This window comes from Larus michahellis (genome assembly GCF_964199755.1).
Source record: "Larus michahellis chromosome W unlocalized genomic scaffold, bLarMic1.1 SUPER_W_unloc_1, whole genome shotgun sequence".
Taxonomy (NCBI): Eukaryota; Metazoa; Chordata; class Aves; order Charadriiformes; family Laridae; genus Larus; species Larus michahellis.
In genome coordinates, this window is record NW_027435888.1 from 2522624 (window position 1) to 2541991 (window position 19368).

The window sequence follows — 19368 nt, forward strand, 5'->3', positions numbered from 1 at the left end:
TGCCAGTCCCCCAAATCAATCAAGCAGAAACAACACCTCCATGAAACTTGTACACAGCCCTAAGGTAATACTGCAGAAGAACTGGGGGGAAAAAATCCAAACCCAACCAGCCAACGCAACCCTCAAAAACCAAGAACCGACAGTGAATTTATTAACTCCCATTTCAAACACAAGACTAGACAGAAACTCACCTGACGCACGTGGGAAAGGGCACCAAAAACAGGAGGAAAAGGCTAGTCGTGCTGCTGGAACATTACGTGTAAATTACAGCAGTTTCCTAAAATCCGATTGCTTGGCTGAACTAAACATTCAGCCAGGAAGGATCACGGTTGTGCCTGACGATGCTAAAACAATGGGCCTGGCGCTGCGTTTCTGCAGCCTTTAAGGACAAGCCCTAACTAGAAATCCTCGCAGTTACCGAAACAGGAATACTAAACCAAAACGGAGGCACTTTCTTGCTTTGGCTGTAGTAACAGTAGGACAGCAGCGCAAATTTGGACGTATAGAATGACAGATGATATAAGAGCAAGACAAGGAAGAAATACTCAAAGTAAAAGCTTTTGTGCTTCCTGTTCAAAAAAATCACGACTAATTTTAATTTTGCTGCTTTACTGTTCAACAGTGATTGGCAAACTTTTTGGTGATTTCTTCCTCCCACACTAAGATCCAGGTTCGTCTTTGAAATACATGCAGAAATACAGGTATTTAAAAACCCAAACCGAAACAAAAAGCCCACGCTTTGAACCAAGAGTGAGTTAGCTTTAAGAATAAAGTTAATTGTGTCTCCAACACCAGAAGCACCCGAGGCTGCAGTGCTTTTACAGGGAGAGAGAGAGAGAGGATTTGTAAAGAGCGATGCAAGGCTTCCACCCTCCCCACGGCTACCCACAACCCAAATCAGGTCCAGGCAGAGCAAACTAGAAGGGAACGTTTCTGCTTCGTCTTTCATTTACTTTAAGTAGTTCTAGCTAACGCTGAGGCTTCCCTCCCACTCCAGGATTTTTCCTTTTCTTGGAGACATCTGTGCTAGCGGATGGCGAGATGCTACTCAGAAACGTGACACAGACACACCAGGGAAGACGCGAGGCGAAAAGAACGTTAACCTTCTTTTGGAACATGTGATTTGTGTTTATGCACATGCTAGTAAACAACAAGAAAAATAACCCTTTTCAAGAAATAAAAACTCATCTGAATTAGATGAAATACTATAAACGTGGTTTACATAAATGCATAAAATTAACTACTTGGGTCACTGGGCCAGTAAACTAACTCGAACTCACAACGCGAGGCATTCATGCATTCATGGCCAAAAAGGAATTCGAACCACTCGGTGACAGAATTACAGGTGTCAGATTAAGACATAGTGGTTTTAGACCTACATACAAAAAGCTTACAATTTTAAGTTGATTGGATACTATTCCATGAGCATCAGAGGCTGCATTCTTCGCAGAACACAGAGCCAGAGTTCATCTGTTTCTAGATTTAGGTGATCCTAACAGCTTATCAAGGCATCGGATCCAGCGGTCCAGGGTTAGTGTAATGGCTCACACCACAGCAGTGAAGTACTTAAAATAAAGATGAAAAATGAAAACCACCAAAGAGTGATTTTTATGCTGTAGGGACTATTTTGAAATGTGTAGTTACGCATAGCATTCAACCCAAGTGGCAAATCAAGATCTAGACCATTACCAGTCAAGTATTTCCTTGTGTTACTTAATTATATTTCAGCAGCCGAATGACAGTGTTTTCAAACCTGTAGAAAAATGCTGCTCCTTTTCCAAACGTGAAAAAGTGAGATTGTGATTTTACATACCGCTTTTAATGTTCCACTCACTAGCTCAGTTCGACCTCTAGAAGAAGAAAGAAAGGTGATCAGAATTTAAAATAAAGCACTCGTGCCCAGCATCAAGCAGCAAAACCAGATTATAAAACCGGATTGTCAAAACATTGTGTTCTGATAGTCTACCGAATGTGGAAATTTATCCGTATACATAAACTGTTCTCTCTTGTACACTCAGTGCAAAGAAAAACAAAACCCAAATCACATTTCACCTTTGTCACAAATTACTCCAAGACTTACAGATACAGAACACAACAGCACAAGAGGAAGTCCTCAGGTATTTTGTCTCTGCTACCTAAGTATCAAAACCATCATGTCTGTCCTATATTTTGTGTTCTTAAATAATCAACCATCAAAACAGGAAGGTAACGTTAGCCAGTCTGTATATCCCTAGTATCACAAATAGGGCCATACACAGTACTTTAGTTTCTAAGCAAGAACAGTGATGGTCTAGACACTTCAAAGTGCACCTTTCCTTAAGCGAACCAGCAATCAGTCATCCGACAAAGACATAACAAAAATGTCAGCAGCAGAGTCTTTACGAGAGCGTGTCTTTGTGGAAGCCCAAGCACTGTGCTCAGACGGCTACCATATTTAGCCACTAAATGTGTTACATATGCTATGTTGATTCAAAATAGTACTAGAAATGTCACCTGACAGCAGTCTCTAGAATTCTGTTCAACTGAGGAGTCCTGTGACGAAAGAAAATAGCGGCCTCAATTGCCAGAATTTGTTTTAAGATGATCTTGAAAATGCTACAATATTTTAGGAACCATTTATTACGTTTGAAAACTTGCTGAGATTCCACATACTCATTGATCCGTATCGCAGAGGCAATTCAAAGGCTGCTGTGGAATTCACGTACAAAGAGAAAGGCTCGTGCTTCCTGCCACTGCTAGACCACCACCAGGCTCACAATTACAGCCACACAGCTCCCGAAGGGGAGCAAGTACAAGGAAACACTGTCAATGACCACCCAATGGTTTCTTCATCCACTTACCTCAAAGAACATACTACGAGGTGAGTAACACATTTTTGAAGGCCTCTCCACCCTTACAGCGTACGTTCATCATTCCCAAACTTTAGCCACTCTGCCAGTGGCTTCTGCAACGTTTCCAGCTGGAGGAGCAGAAAGCTCATCTGCCTGGTGAATTGTCAATGCTAGAACAGCAGTGCCATTCTTCCCTTATCCCCACATACAGGTATTTACCTGATCTTTGAAGCTAGCAGCATCTATCCTCTCATTGTGGGGCAGCATTACAATACCAGGAGAGGGTGCCGTCCAATCAGAAACGGAGGATGCACTGACAACGCAGCACTAAGCATACACGTTTTAATTAACCCCCAGTGTTTAGAAGCACAACTCTGTGGCCTCCAGAATTACTAGGGAGTACCTGAAAGCACTGCAACAACTACGGCAGTAACATGCCCAAAGCTGACATGCAGAGCCACGTAAATTCAGGGGGTTTTGCTTGCAGACACTTCATGAGTACCAGGATGCTGCTGTACTGTTGGTGCGAGAAACGCTGTAACTCATCACTCTACTCTGTTGAGAACCAACACTAGAAAGACATGGCAAAACCACAATTTAATAACATCTTTTAATTGTGGGGGAGAGGCATATCTTTAAGAAGGCCGGAAAATATGACCATTCAAACAACGCTAATGTAGCTGACATAGAACGGGTCTGTATGAATGCAGAAATGACAGCAATAATCCTGTAGTCGGGAGTGCATTTGAGTATCTGTAATTTTAATCCATACACCCGATTCTCTGTCCTCTGTAAATCTTAGGAATACAGAATTAAAACCTGGAGCACAGACATCGGCTTAGGGTAAAAACAGACTTAGAAAGATAACTAGTAACATTTGGTAACCTGCTCAACTGCTTACTGAGTTTCAAGTTTGGAAAGGATTAACTATTCCTTCATCGTATTCACACAAAAGGCTTTAGGACACTGTTCATTTTCTCTGGCCTTAAACGGACATTGTCTTTAGGAAACTACTAGGAATCCTTTATGAATGAAACTTCTTGTTTGCATTGTTTGCCAGCTGGCAACCCTGGGTCTTTCCTCTATAGCTAGTACGCAAAAAACCCAGATTTGGGCCGTAAGAATACCCTCCAGCCCAAATGCAAGAAATAGTCAAACACTGAGACGCAGGCTCTTCTGAGATGGGAACAAATCCTAAGATGACACTACAATGTGTATCTGCCTGTACTATAAAAGCAATAAAAGCAAACACATATAATAAGGAATTTCTCCATATGGAGATCCATGTAGAGACCATGGGTCTCCGAACAATCAGCCCCAAGAACAAACCCAGTAGAGGCATCTGAAAAGTTACAATTGGTGGAGTGTGAACCCCATGTCCCAACAGCACTAAAAATGTCAGCCTGCTTTGGGGCAGATACATTAAAATCTAGCCCATGACAACAAAAATTAACAGCAGCTTTAACAAGAAAGATACAAGCTGAAAGCCCCTGTAAACTAATATAAATTTAAAAAGCTATCACACCAAAACCCCTTAGAAAGAATACAATGGTTTATGGATACTTACCTAACAGATGTTTTGCTGGTAGCTTTCACTCCTCCAACAGGGATTCTTCTGACAATCACCGATGAGTTCTTAGGAATCAGGGCATTGTCATCTGTGTATTCTGAAAACAAGAGAAACACAGGAAAAAACCCTAGTCCATTCATAAGGATTAAGGATTAATACGTAATTACACAGCACTTCAGAGAATCCCTTGACAGATAGAAAAGCAAACTTTTGTATGTCACATCGCGCTTTTATCATCTCAACACACTAACAGTACATTGCAAGAAATCTTCAGGTTTGAGAACCAAACACATACAGCAAAATTTGTCTCCTTTTTTAAAAAAAAGTTGGAATGCCAACAGCAAAACGGTCTCAATGGTCACTAAAAGAGAGTCTGCTAATGCATGAGGTTCTGTCCTGATCTAGCTCAAGTTGCTTTTGCTTCTGTTAGGCTACAAAGCCAACAGATCTCCGGAGCAGAACAACCCACAGCAAAGTCTCACCTGCATAAACCAGAGTCTGAAGTCTGTCTAGCTTGCCCTGCAACAAAACAGGCACCGAGCTAAAGCATGAAAACGCCATTGCTTCCACAGCTGTTAACTCAAACGATTCACCTAATGCCACCAGTGCTCAAGACTGATGGAACGCAGAAGAGACCCTGCCATCTCTGTCTATTTCTTGGAGCATCTTCCACCAACAACCACACTTCTCGGCCTCTCAGTGCTTTACATTTGAATGGAACCCAAACTGGCAGTGCTAGAATTTGCATCACAGAACTTTTGGCCTTTTTTGAGCTTGCTTTCACAAGTAGGTCAGAATTGGCTCAAACTAAAGTGGTATCTCCCCTCTGAAGCTAATCATCTCCTTTGAATTAAACGTGAAGGGACGGGAACTCTTTCAATTCCCTTCTTGCAGAGCAGAGAGACTCAAACAAAACTACATACGAAGACAGCCTCTAAAAGCCTTTAGAAAACAGTGTGTGCCTGACGCTACCCGTGCTTTGCCTTGGCTTACACCCTGTCAGTCTTTTGAAACGGAGGAAAGCCTTCTGACCTTTTACATACGACCCAAAAAAACCTGCCCTTACTACCTGAGACACTGGGACTGAGCAAGCTTAAAATGCAAAGCCCTTCCCATGAGAATGGTTGTCTATTGTACTTACACCGGCTGGATATGACTAACTGTTTTAAAGCACTACCAGCAGCCGTTCCCCGTAATCTGCCTACAGTTTCAAATGCTAAAAGCCCTTACCTTTGCAGAACGATGGTCTGAAAACCAAAGATATTGGATATGAAGCCAAGCTCTGTCAGGGAGATTTTGCTCAGGGATCAGACCCAAAATAGGAATAGTTCACAATTTAGGCATCATTTTTCAGTATATTCTTCCTATGGGCATGACTTCCTTTGGAGTTAGCGGGAGTTTGTTTTGAAGACATCGCATCACAGCATTACTAAAACCGTCAAGTGCATGCTGTAACACTGAACTCGAGCAAGTTCCGAGCTGCAGAGACAATCTTAGAAGAGCACTCTTCTTCCTTAAAACTAATCACCCAAGAGCGTTCAGAGTCCCATTTTTGGTTTTATACTTTTTTGTCTTTTGCCTGATAAGCAGAATAGCACATTCTCCAAGGGGTTTGAGACAGAATGTTACAGGGCAGGAAAGAGTACTCAAGAAACCTGAGTTCTGGAGTTTACTGTTCTACCACGGTATTGTGAGAACATCTATGATAAGAAATTCAGATCAAATTAAAAGGAGGCAAGTTTAAATGCGCTATTCCTGAGTATGGGCTTTTTGAAGGGAATTCTGCCCTCACAGAACACGCCTCTAGAGTAAGCGTGGAAGAGGACATCCCCCCACCCCCTCTGTAAAATAGGTCCCAACCATCCCTTTGCCTTCCCGGCATCTCTAAAAGCATCATCTCATATTTTTCCACTGAGCTTTAAAATCCTCTTTACTTTTACCTCATACTAGCTTTGCTTCTATTACTAGATTTCCATTGTGAAAAGTAGCAGTTACTGAACTGTAAGAGCTTGGAGTACCCAGAAAAATCTGAACAAGGAGGCCATCTTCAGTCAAGCTTCACTTTGTTCTTTCCAAGATCATTTCAACATTTTGTCAGGACTGCTGCACAGACAAAGGTATAAAATGCAATACTGTATGTCCGCATATAGGAATTCCAAACATCCCACTGAGGCAGAAAATCCCGGTCTGTTTTTTTTTTCCCTTTTTTTCCTGAAGGTGAGTTTAAGCATCTACATCTGACGAATAACAACTGGAAGTAACGGTTATGCATATAAACCAAAAAAGTTGGCATTCATACATATTACACCAAAACGTATTCTCTAGCTGTGCTCTGAAAACCACTGGGGTATTTTGGTGTTTTCGCATGGAAAACACCCTTACCTTCACTAAGTATCGGTGCCACCAGTGTACCAAGTTTAAAAGATTACACTCATTTTACAAAGGTCAAAGTGCAACACAACCTACCTAGAGGAGGATCATGTCACTGCCACACACGTTGATACTCTTTGAAGCAGGAAAGTTAGCCCCTTTAGGCCCTTTAGGCAAAGGCCCTTTCGGCAACCCCACGTTTAAGGGAACCTAGTGAAGCACATGCTTTTTCCTCACTGCCCTGAGGCCCTGCGCCCCCACGCACCTTCGTCGGTCTGGGCGTTGCTGATCTGCAGGTCACAGTTGGCCGCCTTCAGCTTCTCACGGCCCATGATCCGGCACTTGAGGTCGCGGACGGAGATGTGGAGGCCGTCGAAGGTGACTATATCGTACTTCAGCTTGGAGAAGAACTTATAATGCACAGCAGACATGGTTGGGGGAGAAGACTCGGTTAGGGGAGGTCTCAGGAAGGCCCCGCCTCCCAGCCCCACAAGGTCTCCAGCCTGGGGCTGTCAGCAATGGCGCTGGGCTGTGGCGGCGGAGCCAGCCCGGCTCCTCCCGGCAGCCCAGGCGGAGGGTGGGCGAGGGGGAGCGGCCCCCGTGGCCCTGGCTCGGCCTCCCCTCCCTCTCTGGCAGCAGACAAAACCAGTATCTGATGAAACACAACAAATTTATTCCATGAACTGGGTGCGGAGAGCACAGCCCCGCAGCTCGGGGCTGGCACCGGCTGGGGCTTTGCTGGGAAAAACCAGGCGAGAGTCACCCTGACGTCCCACACACGTACCTCGTGCCGGGACCTGCCAACCCGTCCCTCTGCCCAGCGCCCCCACGGGATGCAGAAAGCAGCGCTGCTGGCCCTGGTGTGGTCCTGAGCCATGTCGCAGCAGACGAGTCCTTAACCAGCAGCCCTATCATGTTAAACTGACATTTGAGAAGTGATGAGACCCTAGTGGTGCACGAAAGCCTATTTTAAAAGTCGAGTTCTGTACAGGACTGCCATGGAAATTGACTGTTTGGAAAACAGTCTGTTCCCCCGCTCAATTTGCCAGCAGTCCAACAAACCCACGCTCGGATTTCTGTGCCTCGGCCTACCTTCCTTGCCCGCTAGAGTCTTGCAGTGCATTACCAGCTCAAGTGATCTAGCCCCAAAGGTAACCCTGCTGAGGCGAGATCTTTCTATGAGAAACAACATCTTTCAAGGTCCTGTACATAATGGCACAGGAGGGATAAAAACCTTTTCCCGTGTCTAATTGAAAACACCTGGGTAAGTCTGGCTGCTGGCAGGAAACGCCCCACAATTGCCTCTAGATTGTCAGCAAATCAACAGTCAGGGATGGAGCACCAGCCACATCCCTTGCCTTTGGGGATTCACAAAAGCCCAAGCCTGCTGGTGAAGTCGTTACTCACAGGAGTCGTTCCCCATTGCAGCCATGGCTCCTCGTCAGGAACAGAACAGAGGGGAAAGCTCTGGGTGACAAAGGATGCCAGGACGCGCTCCAGAAAGAGAAGATCAGCGCCAATCCCCTCACCTGAGTGCAAAGAAATAGTTGCACCCCTACAAAATAGTTAAGAAAAGAACCCCAAGCAAAACCCACAGCACAGCATCCCCCTCTACAACCGTTTCAGCGGTAGTTACAACCGCTGCACAGCTGCAGGCTGATGGCCCTGCTGGCTCTGTCACAGGACTCTCACTGACAGCAGTTACCAAGGCCCTTTTGGAAGACTGCACTGTGCGTCACCTTCACTGGAGAGGACCTGCTGCTTCCCTGTGGCTGCCTTTAGCAGCAGAGCCCTCTGGTTCTCCAGCCCACACTTTCCCACCTTGGATGCAGGAGGGACCGGCTTTCAGCCGCTGCTTTAACAGCTGCCTTTGCTGTGCTCCTCTGCTGTCTCCCTTCCCACCGCATCAGTCAGGGTGGGCTTCTTGTCATTCCAGACTGAGCCCCCAGCACATGCTAAAGAAACAACAATTAGCAAATAGGAACTCTACCCATAGCGCCTATCTGGACAGCCTATCAAGGTGTAATAGCTCATCCTACCCTTCCCAAGGTAGAGACCAGCCTATACTTTGATCCCGTATCTACCTACTGTACCATCTCTCCTAAAGCTCAAATCGTAATTACCTTTGCAAGAGGATGGCCGTTGAGGAGCAGTGGGCAGTAAACCATCACTGGCTGGAAAAAAGTAGCCAAGCAAGTGGCAAAGGAAGGAGCCGAGTTATCCCGAAGGCCAGCTCAGCCCAACAAAGCTCAGGGAGCTTTGGTCCTCCCTGTTTCCCATTTGTGTGTTGATGGCTCACCATTTGTGTGTCAGAGCCATCAGACGGACGACCCCGTCCTCCTTGAGACACCCCTTGGGGCAGCCGTACCCAGCGCCGGGTGGCTGGATATGGCCTTTGCTCCATGGGGAGGCGCTTCCTGGGAGCAGGATCTCTCACTGGGGCACTGGGAAGCCCTCCTGAGGCCTGCATGCCTGAGGGACGGCTCTGCACTGCTCCATCGCTCACCAAAACCAGGGGCGGAGGAAAGCTGCCCTGGTGGCCTCCAAAAGAATCAGCTCACCTGGGCTCCTCTGCGGCCACCGGGCACCTTTGCTGTCAGGCGGCTCTCCGCGCTGCTCTGCCAGCTTAACCAGCATCTCTTGCCCTCCATCTCTTCCCGCTCCTCACCAGCACTTCTCCTCCCTCCCCTCCCTGACCAGCTCCCCCCTGCTCTCCCCGGCCCTCTGGCCCTTCCCGCCCCTCTCCCCCCACCCCGCCGCCCTCTCCCAACCTTCTCTCCCTCCCTGACCTCCTCCTCCCGGCCCCAGCCGTGCTCCAGGGCCTGGCCCTGGGCCAGGGCAGCCCCGGGGAGGCGGCCATGGTTCCCGTGGGGTCAGAGGGCAGGAGGGGGCGCCCCGGGGCACGCTGGGAGTTGTGGACCCAGCAGGAGGCTCCCGGCGGCCATCTTGTGTCGGCTGAGGGGAGGCTGGCACAGGCCGACAGGACAGATCTGCAGAGCCGGGAGCTGTGGTGAGTCCTGGGCCCTTGGGCTCCTGTCAGCCCTCTTCTGCCTCCCTGTTCCTCCCTGCCCTTCCCCTTTCCCTCTGGGTCCTGTTTTTCGCCTCCCTGTACCTCCCTTCCTCTCTCCTGCTGTGCTCGGCTCCCTGTCGCCCTTTCTCTTTTCTTCAAGTCCCTCTCTCTCTCTGTCATCCTTCCTCTCCCTCTACTTTCCCCGTCGCCCTTCTTTCCTGCTCCCTGGGCCTCTTGGTTTCTCTCTCTCTCTTCTGCACAGAGGCCCCAGGCTGAGTGTGCAGCTCGCACTGTGCAGTGAGGTCAAACCCATATGGCTACTGGACAGACCTCTCTCTCCCTGCTGAGCACAGAGTAAATAGGTTTGGGGGTTTTTTAGCTGCCTCAATTAAGCAACTCCAGTTAGATAGGATGAACCCTGGCTTCAAAGTTTTACTCTGTTTTTTGTTTTTTTTTACTCTGGGACCAGTTAATGAAAATATGCCACTATTATGTACTGGTAAACAGTGGGTCCACTCATTTGTCTTCCTATATGTCCACAATGAACAAACAGGCTCTATTAAGACTAGCTATATAATATGAGCTTGACAAACTAGCTTGATCAGTCACTGTGAGCCAAATCATGCTTGCTTTACTTACAGGATTGTCCCCCCAATCATTCTGCCTGCATGAGAGGCCCTTCAGATGAGCTTCTATTTTTGCATTTTCCCTGGGCTATGCTATTAGCTGGGATTTGTTTGTTAAGTAGAAGATTAATGTCAGGCAATTTTAACACGTAATCTGATCTGGAATACTTGTTTACTGGAGTTGTTTATCCATTAGTAGTAGATCGTGGACAAGATCAAATGATTTTATTGCTGTATTCAAAAAAAAAAGGTTCTGAATGTGAATGGAAAACCCTTTTCTGTATTCACTTACCTTTCTGTTCTGATGTATTTACTGATGCCTGTCTTTATTCCCAGTCATGGAATTCATAGAGTCGGTTCTGTGTGAGTAGCACGCAGTCAGTTTGGTTTGAACTAAGCCGTGGGCAGAGCACTAGCGTAAGGTTTGGACCCAGAAATGTGCACTCTTGTGGGCCATGTGTCAAATCATCTATTTGTGCACAGAAATAAAACACACAAAATCATTTTCTAAAAAATTTCAGGCTGCTCTTAGTTTCACCTTTGCCTCTTCTCCACTAATCAACATTATTTTTCTTGCTAGAAGGTGTACAAGGAGTTACATTCTGGGTAAGAGCTAGAGTCAGGGGGGTTTGTGTTTTCATTGCTGTTTTGCCCTCAGAGGGCTGCTGAGAGTCATGGTCACTGTCTTGTCAATCTTCTCAACCTCTCCTCTTCTGGGGAGGAGCAAGTAAGCGAGCCAGTATCAGGATGTCTTTTTAAGGGAAGAAGCTTAGTTGAAGACAAGAGGATGTATTTACACTGAGACTGACACAGGCCCTTTCCTGTGCCTTCATTAACTTAAACAAAGTCTGAGCTGAGCGGAACAGAGCATGTGCCTCTCATGTTCCTGCACAGGGGCTATAGGGTAGAAAGGCGTGGAGTTCACAGCACCGGGAGGGACAGTGCCTGACAAGAGAGTGGGATTTTCCTGAGAAGGGAGGAATGGGCTGAGAAAATAAATAAAAGTGGAGGGAAGGATGGGGCTACTCCCACAAGAAACCTTTCCCTTTTGTCAGATCTACGGGTGCAAGTCAACAAAACCCAAATCCTTGGGCAAGTTGGAAGGCACCTTGTGACCTTTCACTTCCACAAGTTTTATGCACAGTTTTGACTTACTTAGGGGGTGGATGATGAGAGGGAGTAGACAGCTGAGATCAGATTTAATTTACTTATTAATTACTTGCTAAACTCTGTGTCAATTAAGAAATAGCGCTGTTGTGAAGACAGAGGGGTCTTGTGGCCAGAGAGGAGACTGCTAAACTAGGTTGATAGTCTCTCCTAATCGGCCTTCCTTGTCCTTTTGTCCTTTTCACTGGTTTCTTTGACTCTTCCTTGTGCTACTTCCCTCTTCTTAAACCAAGGATCATTTGAATTCATATTCTTGCAATGCCAGTACCTCTTTCTGTGATGTTCTTCAATGGAAGGGTTTGAGGCAAGTGACAAATACCACCATGAAAAGTATATATGCAGTGGTGTTATGCACATGCCTGGAATATTGTTGCCATTTCTGTCATGATAGGTACTAGATATTGGGAGTGTCTGTTGCCAAGATCATATGCATAGTTAGCATCTTATATTTTGCCTGTAATCAATCATCCGTCCTACGAGGGTATTGCCTGGACCTTTCCAGTGCGTCTCTAATTGTGGTGTTTAAAGCCTGGGTAGCTCTCTGTTGGAATGGGAGCCATCACTGGCAGAGCAATCACTACCTTTGTTTGATAGTATTTGCGCTTGACATTAGGATGAAGGGTATTTGTCTGGCATTTCTCGCCAGCTGGATGTGTTAGAAGTATGGACAGCTGTAATGTGGTGGTGCAAGCATAAGAAACTGATAAGTCGTTTTGTTTGTTATAGCAACTGCGTGAGCTGATGGCTGAGCACAAGCCTCATATAGGTAAGATGGACAAACCTGGGCCTCAGTTGCTGGAGCTGAGCCCAGGAGAAGGTTTTTCTATCCAAGAGGAATATGTGGCAGCACTACGTATCAAAGGCACCCCATAACCTATGGAGCCAGAATGAGAGGTTGTAATGACTTGCATTTTCTTCCTTTGAAGTTCTAAAACACCTCGTCTCATTCATTGAAGTACGAGTACAAGGAAGCCCACTGAATGTACCAACAATTCTAAAATTTAATATGTATATCTCCTAAAATTAGACCTTGATAGTGCCAATTTAATTTCCGTCTTTACCACATTTGTGAGGTTTTGTTGCTGCAATCAGTTTTCCAGAAGTCCAGAAGGTGGGAAGGCTACTTATCTTCCATAACACATTTTGCTGGCTTGTGTGATATTCGCACTTCTAACAAAAACACTGGGTCCATAACGTTGTTCACAGTGTCTGATTTGAAGTGGGTTGTGTGGTGGGAAAAAGTCATTACATTTGCATTGCCTGTATTCCTTTGAATAGAAAGGATGTAGCTATTTGTTCCCATCAGGCAATCTTGTTTTGCTGTGCTCTTTCTGGCACCTTTCCCAAGTGTAGTCAAGAGTGCTTTTTGTAGATCCCGGAGGGATCATTAAATGCACCCAAGGTTTACTAATTTCTGTAAATTGAAAGGGGCACGGTGGTGAGGTGTTTTTAGGAGTCTCTAGGGATCCAAAAGCATGTAGTAAAGGCTGTCTTTGGACCTATACCAAAGGGTGAACCATGTTACAGAGCTGTAATTGAGTTCCTGGACACCTCCCTGGGCTCAGTCAACTGTGGGTCAACATAACACACGCTGTTGTGTGCTTTTAGTTGCAGAAAGTAACGTTCCTTTACTGCAGTAACAAGCATCACCTGGGCACTAAGAGACGTCTTTTTGAATGACCAGACATATCGAATCTTAACCAGTGGTTATATGCCAGTGTATTGGTCCTGATATGAAAAAGTATGTATTTACTACTCAGGTAAACAGCTTGCTAAAATGATGAAATGGCTCATGAAAGAGCCAACGAGTCATGGCTCTCCAAAATAAGGTACAACCTACTGTATGAATGACACAGGAGTAAAGGCAAGTAGATTCTGCTCTATGTATAGTATCTTCAGATGGAACGTCTCAGGACTGAAACCAGACTTCATCGTAAAATTCTTCAATCTGAGAGGAAGTACCATTTTGCAAGGTCATTTTTGTAATGTAGATATTGAGAGAGGGGAAGAACCACGAAGGGCAGTCTTGCAAGTGGCACATACGTCTGTTGGCTAGAGATGTTAAATATGTTAATTTTAAAGTACCTTTTTCCAAGAGAATTTCAAATGCCATTTTGCAGTTGTTTTTTTTTCCTAATTTCTCTGCCACTTCTTTCTGTCCTTTACCACCCTACCAGTTTCATGACAAGATAGATTCGACTCTTGAGAGTCTGAAAGGCACAGCTGAACGTCTGAGGCAGCCACCTTCAACCTCAGCAGAGGTTGAGAAGATTAAAGAGCAAATCAGTGAAAATAAGAACATGTCAGTGGATCTGGAAGAACTTCAGCCGGTGTATGAGATGCTTAAACAGAGAGGGAAGGAAATGATTGCTCGCTCAGAAGGAGCCGATAAGGATATATCTGCTAAAGGTAATAGATGGAGGAAAGTTTCATGTAGTGGAAATGCAGCAAGCTGCAGCATATAAAAATCTTCATTTCTGATGACCACTGCTCTGGGGATTGTGTTCTCCTGGAGAAGCTGGAGAAGATGTATAAAAGCAAAGTATTTGTTTAAAATAATTCATCGTGGATATGACCTTTGTTTTATTTTTTAAGGTTGTGGTGGTTGTTTCCACCTAAGGTTATGAGTCGTCCTGTAAAGAAACAATTTTACAGTCTAAATTTTAAAAGATACCCATATGTTTCTGCTGTAGAACTGTAGAGAGATTTTTGGCCAAGAATCGTTTGCCAAGGTAGTAATCTAGTTCCTCTGTTGTTTAGCTGTTCAAGATAAACTAGACCAAATGGTCCTCATTTGGGAAGACATCCAGACCTTGACTGAGGAGAGGGAGGCCAAATTCTTGGACGTAATGAAACTAGCCACAAAGTTGTGGTGTAGTCACGTGGCTCTTGCAGCTACTATTAAAGGTACTCAGGAGCTCATTGGAGAACTGGAGGGACCTGGAGTTGACCCATCTCTAGTCAAGCAACAGCAAGAAGATGCTGAGGTCAGTAGAAAGTATTTTGTTGACTTAAAGTATGTTATTTACGGTATGCGGAGAAAAAACAGAATTACTATGAAATACCACAGGAGGCTATTTTTTTAGAGACCAAGAGGGATAATTGTGTAGGAAGTTACTATAGTGATATCTCGAGAGTCTGTGGTAAATAACATGTACCAGTTCTGAATTGCAATGAGCATGCAACAGGTGCCTGTCCTTATATTTGCATCTCTGCTTATAAACACGTATATAATAAGCATGTCACTGAGACTTTTGAAAGTGATACGTACTTGAGATTCCCTGAGTAATAGGCAACATCTAAATGAAAGGTGTACGCATGTATCGTGCTCTGTGTATTATGCTCTAAGCCTGTAATTATTCATGCTGATAGTTAAAGATTTGAGGGTTGACTGACAACCTCTGAAAAAGAAAACACTCTGATTAAAGAAATCTAATTGAAAACTTCCTTTTTATTTTTTTTTCATCTCATGCAAAGTGACATCATAAGCCATTGTTCTAATTTAGACTGGTGTCAGGTGATTTCACTCTGACCCTGCAAAGGGATGCTTGTGTTTTAAGCGTCAGATTGTAAGTCCAAGGGACTTTAAAGAAACCACAGGCCGAATCCTGCCATGTCCTCTCTTGAAAACAAGCTGTACATAGATTATTAAAGTTAGTGTGAGCGGCATTGAATTTTTTTCTCTTTGTAGGCTGCTAAAGAAGAAGTTGATGGACTGCAAGAGGAACTAGCAACAGTTCTGAGCCTTGGCTCTGACCTTGGAGCTGCTTGTGGAGAGCCTGACAAACCTATTGTCCACAAGAGCATAGATGAGGTATGGGAAATGCAGGTGCTTGAATCTGCTACGCCAGGTGCTTGTTCAGCTGAAATTGGTATATCCTCCCTGCCCCCAACAAATTTTGCAAATAGACATTTTGCGGCAAATGTAAGATACCCCTGAAGCTTTTATGATAACGTAAGGTTTGCTTTTCAAGTAAATGGATCTTGGCTCGTATTAGTTTAGAATGTATAGACAATTTCATTGTATTGATTTATGGGTTAAAAGTTCTGTAAAAGACAGAAAGGTTTTTTGTGGACATAGTCACTGATGAATGCAATAGATGGCTACTTTTTGCAATAGGAATGCTGGAATAAATTTGAAACGTATCTGGTTTATGCCAAGTGCGACATCTTGACTGAGACAATGCTGCTTGGATGACTACAGAGTACTGACAATTTCTCCAGTGTTCAGCAGTGTGTTTCTTTTAAGCTACCTTTTTGATAAGGATGCAGTTCCAAATGATTTAATAATAGTATTTCCCATATTGACTGTAATCCGTAGGTTAATAAAACTATTCAATAATCAGTATTGAATTTTACAGCTTTTGCCATCCAGAACGTCGAGTGCATTCTGAAGGAAAGTAACTATGCAGTGATAAGGAGAACAAGAGTTTTAACATGGAATTAATGTGAACTATTCATGCTTAGTTTATTGGTGTTATTGATGAGTGAATAATGAGTGAACGCACATTATACAGCAGCAGTAACATTCTTTTGTCCATTGGAGTAAATTTCACCTATTTGCAGCTGAATTCTGCTTGGGATGCCTTAAGCAAAACAAGGAAAGACCGGGCAGATAAGCTTGTTGAAGCTCTGCAGGCAGCTGTTCCATACCAAGATGGACTGCAGGTAAGATGGTGTGATACACCTAACCCAATCTTGAGTAAATAGGACTTAACGTGGTTGTAGTAAAAAATGTTACGTGATTGGGAAGGTGACATGTGTCACTGATTCTAGCGACTGTTTTCTTCAGTAGGCAGATATTTTTTCTCGGGGTTGGTTGGGTTGGAGGTTTTTCTTCCATTAAAGACTAAATCTGTTCTTTTCTGCATGTAGTTGTTCATATACTCCTCTATGTATAGATTTGAAATTGATGTCCCCTTTATTGGTAAGACACAAGTTTAGAGTAATCCTGCTCACATTTCCTGGTGGCAGTCAGTACGTAACATAATAGGCGAGTTGAAGGTGTGACATGTTTACATGATCCGAAAGGAACAGAATACAGGTCCGTATACTCACCTGCAGCTGTTTTCTTTGAGTGGAGGACAGTGAAAGAACTTCAATTTTATTCCACCTTTTTTATAAGTGAAATATTTCAGTTTGACTATTTTAAGTCCAAAATATTAACATAATGTTACTGGACCATTCCAGGAATTCTTAGCGTAATTATACTAAGAATATAGACATACTGGAGCATCATACTAATTCTTAGCGTAATTTATCCAATCACAATACTTTGGAAGATGATTCACTTTTAAAATCGGTAGGTAAACTTTCCAGTGGTTCTTTAAGATATGTTTTCTCTATATGTGCTGTATTTTATTTCATTTTTTTGCCTATTCTTTGCAAGTTTTGGCTGAGTGGCAGGCCTCATGTCTTTTGTCAGTGAATGGCTGAAAGATGGAAACAGTAGAAGGGTTTTCATGGTCAGATTTTGCAAAGCTGTCTTTTTGCCCAGTGGAATTACTGTCTGTCTTGGTTCATTGGATCTTTAAAAACAGAGTTTCACATGACACTGAGGGCAGTTGCTTGTGTGTTCGGTGCAGATCAAGCAGCAGAACACATCTTAATAATAATGCAACATCTTGTTTTCCGGTGCACCCTGGCTATGTTTTTTTCTCCAAGGTCTCTTATTTTCATACTGCCCAGAGGTTGACTTGTAGGGTTACATTAGGAACATTGCCGTTGCTTTAAGAGCTTTGTATTTCCTGGGGCTGGACGTTGTGCATCCTACAAGCTTGGTACTTTGTACAAGAACTGTATTTAACTGCCGCCTTACGCTCATTTCAATAGACAATATTAAAAGTATTGTGGGCAGATTGTTAGCTACAGGTGCCTCACCCTGTTGAGCCTGTTGGGGGGGTTAGTTCTCCTTTTGCCAAGGAGTTGTGTAGCAGTGGGCAGCTCTGAGAAGCCGTCCTAAGCCCTTCTCCGTAATGAATCACAGATAACAGGCAGGAGGAAAAAGGGCCTGGCAGAGGTATTTTTTCCTCTATGTAATTAATTGCCCAGAGTGCTATAGGTGTTCTTAGTCTTTAACTGGAGTGTTCTTGAGGTCGTTCTGCATTATATCAGGAGTAAGGGAAGTACCCACAAAGCCTCAGATCTGGGGAGACTTCATTTGTTTTTTGAAGTTCCAGCTGCCTTATCCTGAGGAGATTCAGTCAAGCTCAGGTATTGGCCATCACTGTCTAATCTGTACTGAATGGGTCGTGTTCCATCTTCCTGATACAGATACCGTTATCCTTCAACAGAAGTTCTTTTGTCATCGTCATTTAAAGTGTGTTATCATTTAGCTACCACCTTCCATCTTTGCTCCGAAGGAGTGCAGAACAGAGTTTGTCTTGTATTTACCTTTCGGTACATGGTTTCTACCGTGAACAGCTTCCTTGAGGCTCTGAAAGAATGCCTCCACAGCTTCACTTCTGCAATTACAGGCTTTACCTAAATGCTCACACAGATCACAACATTCCCAGTACATTAGGAAGCTGAAAATCAAAATTTCAGGCTAACTTAGACCTTCAGAAGCCTGTCTTTGTGGATCTGTGACTTGAGTATGCTCCTGCCGTCGGTAGGCTGTTATGCGATATATACAAACCAGGGATGTATAACGATCAGGTAATGTCCTTGGTTTCATGGCTCGCTTGTACTTTTTTTGGCTGTGGGCAGGTTGTTTAGTCTATCTATTTTATGATGTAACTTCAAATGACCCATAATCTTACGTACTTCAGAAGAACACACCTAGGCGAGTTGTTCAGAGTGCTGTCCCAGTTGCATGTACCAGAGAGGGTGTTCTACTGAAGAAAATTTGCTTTCAGGTCTTCTGAAAAACAATTCTATCTGAAGTTTCAAGGGTGGTGTTATCACAACCCCCAGAGCTAGAAGTGACTCCAGATGCGTTCTGCCTTTTGTACAGACCAGAGAGATCATTGGAGAATACTTTCCTATTAGCCATCTTTGCCATTCTGTGGTCACAGTTAGCAATACCTGCTAGAACATTAAGACACTGCTGCAGATTCTCGGTTTGCTGCGACCGTCGGGGTGATCGGTGTCTTACAAGCATTTTTACCCTGGATGACAACCCCCCAAACGTACGAAAGCTGAGAGGGATGCATTGGTATTGTAAGTACTGCTGTACTGTGCTGTATTCCAGAAGGTCACTACTTGTGATAAGTTTACGTGTATTCTTTTTCTATTTACCGTAGCAATTTCAGACAGAAGCTTGTCAGCAGCAGATGGAAATGGAAGGACTGAGCCGTCAGGCAGAGCTGTTGCTGCAGAAGGTAACAGAGGAGAGTGACAAGCACGCAGTTTAAGACCTTGTCTCAGAGCTCAAACTATGTGGGACAGCCTAGAAGAAAAAGTCATCAATAGACAGGTAAATAAACTTGAAGGTGGGAGCTTTCTTCATGACTTAGATTTTTGAGAAAAGCTTCTTAGTGTGTATCATGTTTGCATCAATTTACACATTTATTCGTTTTGGTTTGGAAATTACAGAGCTATAATCCAAAGGGAAATGGTGAGGGACCTGCTTCAGCACCTGGAGGTGCACAAATCTATGGGGCCGGATGGGATCCACCCAAGGGTACTGAAGGAGCTGTTGGAAGTGCTCGCCAGGCCACTTTTCATCATTTATGAGCAGTCCTGGATAACCGGGGAGGTCCCAGCTGACTGGAGGTTGGAAATGTGACACCCATCCACAAGAAGGGCCGGAAGGAGGATCCAGGGAACTACAGGCCAGTCAGCCTGACCGCG

General features: G+C 44.4%; 2 protein-coding genes across 2 annotated transcripts in view; one reads left to right on the forward strand and one right to left on the reverse strand.

Annotated features, from left to right (window-relative positions):
- Nucleotides 1-18929, forward strand: part of LOC141736682 (microtubule-actin cross-linking factor 1, isoforms 6/7-like) — a 39506-nt gene extending 20577 nt beyond the window's left edge. The window contains exons 4-8 of the mRNA XM_074571239.1: nt 13752-13983; nt 14335-14561; nt 15266-15388; nt 16141-16242; nt 18819-18929. Coding sequence (XP_074427340.1) covers nt 13875-13983; nt 14335-14561; nt 15266-15388; nt 16141-16242; nt 18819-18929 — 672 coding nt within the window. The 5' untranslated portion in view covers nt 13752-13874. The remainder of the gene's footprint in view (nt 1-13751; nt 13984-14334; nt 14562-15265; nt 15389-16140; nt 16243-18818) is intronic.
- LOC141736681 (E3 ubiquitin-protein ligase RBBP6-like) lies at nt 234-7202 on the reverse strand. Its single transcript, XM_074571238.1, has 5 exons — nt 7037-7202; nt 4399-4498; nt 2494-2532; nt 1835-1850; nt 234-245 (listed from the first exon to the last, which is right to left on the reverse strand). The coding sequence occupies exons 1-5, from the start codon at nt 7200-7202 to the stop codon at nt 234-236; spliced, it is 333 nt and encodes a 110-aa protein (XP_074427339.1).
- Nucleotides 18930-19368: the final 439 nt, after the last annotated feature.